Consider the following 7,926-nt stretch of genomic DNA (forward strand, 5'->3'; position numbering starts at 1 on the left):
CCACAAAGATGTATCCCAACCTGACTGCCAAGGAGAGGCAGTGGATGTACTGGTTAAGAGCATGGACTTTAGAGCTGAGGCTGAATCCCAGCCCTTCCACAAACTGCGTGACCTTGGTCAACTTACCTAACTGTAGTTTCTCATCAGCATAATGGGGATGACAATCATGCTGGACTAAGGACATTGACGTAAGAAAGGAATTGATGAGTTAATACATATAATGCACTTAGATTAGTGCCTGGGACACAGCAACTATTCTGACAGCATTAAAATCTCCATGTGGAGAAAAAGAAGTAATCAGAATGGTTGCTTACCAATTTAATACTAGGAATGAATCTTTACACTAAGTTGAGCAATTCCCTTTACATGATGGATAAGTGTGCACATCATAATTATGTGTATATTTCCCATTTAGCCTAAATTTCCACAAGTTTTTCAGGAATTTTGAATCATGAATCTAGAAAGGATCTGACACATCAACCATTGAACCTATATGCAGCTAAAACAATGAGGCTGGAGTGGGGTGGGGATGGGGCTATGGCCAGGTTTCTGAACAAGAACACTAGAATCCAGAATAAATTCTTGGATTTCTGCTCTTTCCACGAGGTTTTGGAACTGGGAGTGGGACTGCTTAACAGCATACTCTTGGCTTTCTAGGCATTCTAATCTGTCAAGAAGTTATTAATTCAGTATTTCTTTGTGCTCTACTATGGTAGAAACAATGCTAGATGCTTGGGATAAAATGGTGAGCAAGAAGGCTGATTACCATTCTTCTGAATATCACACTCTAGCAGGGAATGCAGACATTCATCAAACGATCATGGAAACAGATGCTGATTACAAGTGTGTAAAAGTCTACAAAGTCTACATGGTCTTAAGAACACATTTAGTAGAGGAATTTAGCCCAGTTAGGGAAGGCATCCCCAAGGGAATGACAACTGAACCTCAACTGGGCAAGAAGGAGGGAAGGAAATAAGAGTGCTCCAGATGGAGAAATCAGCAAACCCCCTGTAACAGGCGGAAGAACAGAGGACCAGTGTGACTGAAGCACCGGAAGTAAGGGATAAGGGGATACAGAGAGGATGAGATCTGAGAAGGAGGTTGGGTTCAGATCAATGCAGTCCTTCAAGATCAGTTTAAAGATTTTGATTTTTATCTTAAAAGAAATGGGCAACTGGGGTGCCTGGGTAGCTCAGTCGGTTGAACATTTGCCTTCCGCTCAGGTCATGATCCCAGGGTCCTGGGATCGAGCCCCATGTCCATCAGGCTCCCTGCTTCTCCCTCTCCCTCTGCCTGCTGCTCATTCTGCTTGTGCTCTCTCTTTCTGTGTGTGTCAAATAAATAAATAAATAATCTTTTAAAAAATGGGAAACTATTGGAGGGTTTTAATCAAGGGGATGACATGATCAAAATGTCCTTTTTAAAGGATGGCTTACTGTAATGTTCTAGTCAAGAAAGACACTAGTAGACAGACACTGGGAGGTTCCTAGGGTGGTGTCAGGGTAAATGGAGAAGTGTGGATGGATAGATTCAAGATATATAAGCAACAAAATCAGTAAAACTTGGTTAGAGTAGACCAGAGGGATCAGGGAGAGGAAATGGGGGGCATGATGTCATGCTTGCCCAGTCTCTGGTTTGCAGCACTGGATGACTGGGGAGTGGTGTCATGAACTGGGAGCGGGGATACTAAAAGAAAACTGGAGTTTTGGGGGAAGCAGAAGAGACAGAGGTACTGAGCCAGGTACCAAACTTAAGGAAATGTTTTTAAAGACTTCAAATCCATTTAGTTTAGTTTTTTTTAGTATTTTATTATGGCACACAGGATAGAATATGGTACAGTGTTGTTACTTCAAGTAATTCTGAAACCAACCGTTTCCATTTGGCTAAAGTTACTTTTTTTAACATGTAATTTGCATCTGTCTTAGACTTATCATGTGTAGCATCCCATATTTAATGAACATAAACGTGAAATGCTTGGTTTCTCAGGCAACTCCTCATCTTTACAGAAACCAATATACTGAGAATCTTCATAGTTCAAATCCATAGCATCGTGATGAATTATTTTACCTATTTGTGTGGTGACATATATTTAACTAGAAATAGGTAGTGTGAAGAATCAGATAAATTTAAATGGAGACCACTCTGCTCTGAGGTTAAATTCGCTGACTTTTGAAAGTTATTTAAAAAACAAATATGGAACAAAATCAGCTGACAAAGCAATTGTGTAAGAACAAAGGCAGAACAGCGGATAATCAGTAATTTCATCTACATTCCACATCAAGTGCAAGAGCTTTCATGACTTTACAGTGAACAGGGAGGATGAATGGGGTGTGTGTTTGATGCAATGTCCAACCAGTTAGAGCTATCACTGAAATCCAAATATTTCCCAATAAAGACATGCAGAGCAATGCAATACAACATACAGGTATAATCTCCTCCATTTACTGACTGATAACAATTTTATTATCTGTTATCTGTAGTTTTTAAAAAAGTTTAAAGTGGGTGGCATTAAATGTTGTGTACTTGAGGCAACGGAATCAAGCTATTAACACACTGAATCATGAGCTCAGGATTGCAGGCAACATGTTTGCAATGGCAAATGATCTTTGATATTCTTACCCCCAAAATTATACATGGAAAAAAAAGATTTCCTTCTGATTATATCAATTGCTTGGGTTCCCACTTCTGCCCATGATATTTGGACTATATTAAAATAATGTAGTTCTAGTAATGGATGGGTGGGATTCATATTCTAAACACACTGCATTAATTATTTAAATCACCTATTTACCACAAAAGGTGTATTTATCATATTACACCATTGCCTCCCAAGAAAGCCATTCCCAACATTATATAGTACCTTTTATGGGACAGAGTATATTGCTAATTATAAAAGAAGAATCCCAGAGACTCCCATTTACTCAAGTTTATTATCAGCAAAATTTTTGAGGGGAGCGATTTCATGAATGGTCATGACCTAACTGTATCCCTCAGAATTACCAATCGGGGGAAAAAATATCCATTGTAATTGTTAAAACTGGGGACTTAAAAAAAATTTGGAGGTTGATAGTCCCCTTGGCTTATACTGGTGCTTTAAAATATTTTAATTAAGTCAACAACCACAGCAAGAAATGTCATTCAGTGTAACTTTATTTACTATGTATTGCACATGATGCGAGGTCTTTAATTTCTAACCACCAAAGGGTCAAAGGACTATTTTTACCATGAAGTTTAACATTAACATCAGTGAATTCATTTATTCATGTGTGTTTTTTTTTAATTGTAAACATCTGAATTATTCACATTGCCATAGATCCTGAACTCGTAAGCGTGGACCATGCACAAGCTGGCAGCAAGCCAGGAAGCCACTCTGCAAGCAAACAGATACTCTGCATAAGAAGAAAAGTCATAGCACAACATTGAATGTCCAACCTAAGTCATCTCTGAATTATACATATATTGAACTTCTTAATTCATATAGTATCTGGAACTCAACTGGTTGGTTGGTGATGGGGTTGACCTGATTTCGGGAGAATTCTTCCTGGAAGGATTAAGGACAGAGGGGCTCAATCTTTCTTTTTAGTTGCTTGCTCCTCCCCAGCACCTTCGTCTTTTTTCTCCTCCTCCTCTTCAGCTTCTTTGGTTTCTTCTCCTTCTTCACCTTCACCTCCTTCCTCTTCCTCCTTCGCCTCCTCAGATTCTTCCTTGGCAGCTTTAACATAAAAAGAAAATGTACAAACTCCAAATCCAGGGCAAGGCATTCAAAACATTTCTGCTAAGTTTTGTGTGTAACTCCAGTTGTCAGAAAGCTTCCCCCAAACTTCTCAGCTCCGTCCCCCGAAATTCTCAGCTCCATCCCCCAACACACATACAACTGACGGTGCTGGCCACTGAACTCAATACCTTCTTCTTAGAAAAAAGCCAAAAAGCAAACAATTATTTAAAAAAAAAAAAAAACCAACCTATTTTTGTTCTTAAGGCCACCAAACTGCTGGGTCAAATAGATTTTTTAAATGTTTAACAAGAATAAAAAGACAGCAGGAGGAGGATATTTTGAAATGTTATTTTCACAAAGCTACCAAGCTAAGCAGAGAGGACAGCCAATGTGAGAAACCAGGTACTTACTAAAGGTTTGTCGAATAACTAAAGGTGTTAATTAAGATTCTAAAGAAATATATGAAAAAAACTTCCTCAGCATAAAGAAGGCTTCACTTCTCTTAGCCATCTCCTAGCAAATTCCCATGCCCTGATTGCACTTGACCTTGTAAGAATTTCCTTTTTACCATACCTTCTTCCTCTTCAGCTCCTTCCTCTTCAGCAGCTTCTTCCTTCTCCTTCTCCTCCTCCTCGGCTTCTCCTTCAGAGGGGGGTTCGTCCTTGGCTTCCTCAGCCTTTGCAGCCTCAATGGTCTCCTCCACCTCAATCTGCTCCTCCTGGACGTGGCTGGTGTAGTAAGACGGGAAGGAGCGGGCAGACATCAAGTAGGAGCTGGTCTGTAACCCACCATAGGCAGATCGGCCGAAGACCTGAGAGCTCTGGGAGTAGCCACTGGTTATGCTTCCGACGCTGGTGAAACTGAGTCGGGTCTCCTCACCTTCCAAGAGTTTCCTGGGAAGGCAGGGGAGGATGGGGTTAATAAACAGGAACACAGGAAGTGTGCCAGCTCTGAGCCCACCACTCATCATCCTCCCCTAATGCCACCCCTAAAGGCAAAGGAGAGCAGGAACAGGGCTGGGAAACTTCATGACTGGGGATGTCATGCCTGGCACCAGAAAACAAAACAAAACAAAACAAAAAAAACAGAAAAACAAACTTAAAATAGCCCTGTCTATTCGATGTAAAATGTAATGAGAAACTAAGACTATAACTCTTTATGACACAGGGTCAAATTCTTCTGTATCTGTCTAAATACCTTCTTAGAAAAATCCAAAAAGCAAACCATTATTTCAAAGGACTGTTCTTGAAGGTTTCTGACTCAATATAAATGAAATCTGATTTTCTTCCGAAACCTGAATGGCTGCTACCACTCCACTCTGTTCTCACCTGTAAGCTGCAATCTCAATGTCCAAAGCCATCTTCACATTGAGGAGGTCTTGGTATTCTTTAAGGTATCGTGCCATTTCACTCTTTGTGGTTCTCAATTCATTTTCTAATTTGTTGATTGTGTCCTGTTGGAGCACAAAAAAAATCCAGTCATAAATCCCACCTGCTATCATTTTACTGTAGTACAGCTGCAAAGGCCTAACCTACTTAAAACCAAAGTGCACCCCTCAGATAAAATCTCCCCTAAAGCAACTGCCTTTTCTATTTTTCAACCTTTCCTTCCTTGCATTAAAAAAAAAAAAAAAAAAAATCCAACTCGGAAGCCTGAAAACAAAAAAATAGTTAAAAAAAAAACCTGATAGAAGAAATTTTTTTGTTGTTTTCTTTTAATTACTACAGTCTAAGAATCATCATAAAATGTCTGCAAAATTTTTTTAACTGATTACAAAAAACTTTGTTTCATATTCATTAGTTAACTTTATCCAGGTCACGAGCAAGAAATTACTCCATTTCTTTACAGGAGTAGGAAGTAGCTAGATAAAAAAAAATAGTAATAATCGTATCTAAAATATTTTCTATGTACCTATATTATATTTTCTCCTTCCCAGAAAATGGAGATCCTTAAAAAGAAATGTCTTATTGCGAACCTCTTTACCTACTACAATTTTGACTGCATTCTTGCCTACCTAAGGGCAAGGACTGGTTGATAAAACTAGTCTTGAGCATGCTTGGTCACAGGTATCCTTCAGAACTAATGAAAGCTCTCTGCTGTATTTATTAAGCAGATGGTCCAATCTGTACTGCAAAGTGACTTGTGGTTAACGAAGGACATGAGAGAGGCAGGCCTGAGGCAACGCCCAGCTCCCACCCCTTCACCCACCCCACCCCACCCCACCCCACCCAACCCCTGCAGGGCTGGGCAGCTCTAATGCGGAGCTAGATTCAGCAGCACCAAGCCCCGTCTCCCCAGGCTGCAGTGGAGCCCCCCCACCCCCGCCCTCCAAGTGCCCCACCCCTGCCACACAGTCTCCGAGGAGCCAAGTTCTACTCCCTAACAGCTGCATGCGGATGTCTCATCTCTGGTCTCCACTTTCTCCGCGCGTCCTCAACTCTCCACCCTCCCCCACCCCACCCCCACCCCCACCCCCACAACTTGCTCCCGCAGCTCCCTCCCCGCCCCCCACTGTGTTTTGCATGGTGCCGTACCTGCATAGCACTAATATCGGCGTTCTGCTTATCCTCCAGCTCCTGCAGCTGCTTCTCCAGCGCTTCGTTCATGCCCCGGCATGCTTCGATCTCCAGCGTCTTGGCCTTGAGCAGGCGGCGGCTCTCGGACACTTCGTCCTTGGCGGCGCGCACCGCGTCGGTGTTCTTGGCGGCGCTCTCGGTCAGCACGGTGAAGCGGCTCTTGAACCACTCTTCGGCGTTCTGCATGTTCTTGGCAGCCAGCTTCTCGTACTGAGCACGGATGTCCTTGAGCGCGGCGGAGAGGTCGGGCTTGGAGGACACGTCCATCTCCACGGAGATCTGAGCGTACTGGATCTGCGCCTGCAGCTCGGCGATCTCCTCTTCGTGCACTTTCTTCAGAAAGGCGATTTCGTCCATCAGGCTGTCGATGCGTTTTTCGAGCTCGGCGCGGGCTAGAGCGGCCTCGTCGGCTCCTTTGCGCGCTTCCATCAGCCGGCCCTCGGCGTCCTCGCGGCTCAGCACCTCCTCTTCATAGCGCGCCTGCAGGTTGCGCAAAGTCTCCTCCAGCCCTTCGCGCTCGCCCTGGAGCGCCTGCTTCTCGTTGGTGGCGTCTTCCGCCGCCAGGCGCAGGTCGCGGATCTCCTGCTCGTACAGCGCCCGGAAGCGGGAGGGCTCGGAGTGCTTCTGGCGCAGCACCAGCAGCTCGGCTTCCAGCACCTTGTTCTGCTGCTCTAGCTCGTGCACGCGCTCGATGAAGCTGGCGAAGCGGTCGTTGAGGTCCTGCAGCTGCGCCTTCTCTTGGGTGCGGATCGACTTGAGGTCGTTGCTGATGGCGGCTACCTGGCTCAGGTCGAGGTTCTCGAGACTGTGCATCAAGGAGCCGGAGCTGGAGGAGTAGCTTCGGCGCACGGACAGCGAGGAGGAGACCGGCGCGGAGTAGCTGGAGTAAGCGGAGCGCGCCGTGCTGTAGCCGCTGCGCACGCTGGAGATGTGAACCCGGGGCGTCTCCACGTAGCGCCGCTTGTAGGAGGTCGAGTAGTACGGCTCGTAGCTGAACGAACTCATGGTGGCGGTCGGAGCCCCTCCGGCTCGCGGCGGAGATGGGGGCCTACAGAGAGAGAAGAACGGGGGAGAGAGGGAGAGGGGAAGGTGGATGGCTGTGTGCGGCTCGCCGAGGTCCTGCCACCCCTATTTATACGCGGGGAGCATTCTGACGCAGCCTGCGATCGATCACGGCGCGCCGGGCCAGTGGGGGCAGCGCGCTGCTGCAGCCAAGGGGAGGATTCTGCGCAAAAGGGAAGGCGGGGGCGAGCGACAGGCAGCTCCGGTGCTGCGGCGCTCGTCCTTTCCACTTGTCTCCGGGGCTCTGGATTTTTCCCTGAGCCCCCTTACCCCTCTCTCATTCCCTTCCCCAACCCTCCCCGCCTCCATCCTAGCTACTCCCTTGACCCCGTACCACACGGATGCCGCGTCCCCAATAATAGGTTCTCACACCCCACTGACACCTTAGATTTCTGTATCCCCGGTTCCACGGAGACACCCTCCCCCCTCACTTGCCCCTTCCCCACCGGGGGCCTCTGCCGTCATCCCCCTTGGGGTTTAAGGTGACAAGGCAGTGCCTCTAGGGCTTTCGAAATCAAAGTGAAAAGTTTAAGCTTGCGTGAATAAGGCCTATATGGGAGGAAAGTTTTGTAT

General features: G+C 45.6%; 1 protein-coding gene across 1 annotated transcript; it reads right to left on the bottom strand.

Moving 5' to 3' along the window:
* Positions 1 to 1,793: 1,793 nt before the first annotated feature.
* On the bottom strand, positions 1,794 to 7,379 carry NEFL (neurofilament light chain). Its single transcript, XM_021698782.2, has 4 exons — positions 6,250 to 7,379; positions 5,044 to 5,168; positions 4,289 to 4,608; positions 1,794 to 3,712 (listed from the first exon to the last, which is right to left on the bottom strand). Exons 1-4 carry the CDS (start codon positions 7,294 to 7,296, stop codon positions 3,567 to 3,569), a joined length of 1,638 nt encoding a protein of 545 aa, XP_021554457.1. The 5' UTR covers positions 7,297 to 7,379; the 3' UTR covers positions 1,794 to 3,566.
* Between the last annotated feature and the right edge of the window lie 547 nt (positions 7,380 to 7,926).

This window comes from Neomonachus schauinslandi, chromosome 2 (genome assembly GCF_002201575.2).
Source record: "Neomonachus schauinslandi chromosome 2, ASM220157v2, whole genome shotgun sequence".
In the NCBI taxonomy this organism is placed as follows: domain Eukaryota; kingdom Metazoa; phylum Chordata; class Mammalia; order Carnivora; family Phocidae; genus Neomonachus; species Neomonachus schauinslandi.

Bases quoted from the DNA above. Each gene is read 5' to 3' on its own strand.
- NEFL (XM_021698782.2), bottom strand. From the start codon at position 7,296: ATGAGTTCGTTCAGCTACGAGCCGTACTACTCGACCTCCTACAAGCGG. The intron at 5,169-6,249 runs GTACGGCACCAT...GTGCTCCAACAG, and splicing joins CCGATATTAGTGCTATGCAG to GACACAATCAACAAATTAGA. The intron at 4,609-5,043 runs GTGAGAACAGAG...CTGCCTTCCCAG, and splicing joins ATTGAGATTGCAGCTTACAG to GAAACTCTTGGAAGGTGAGG.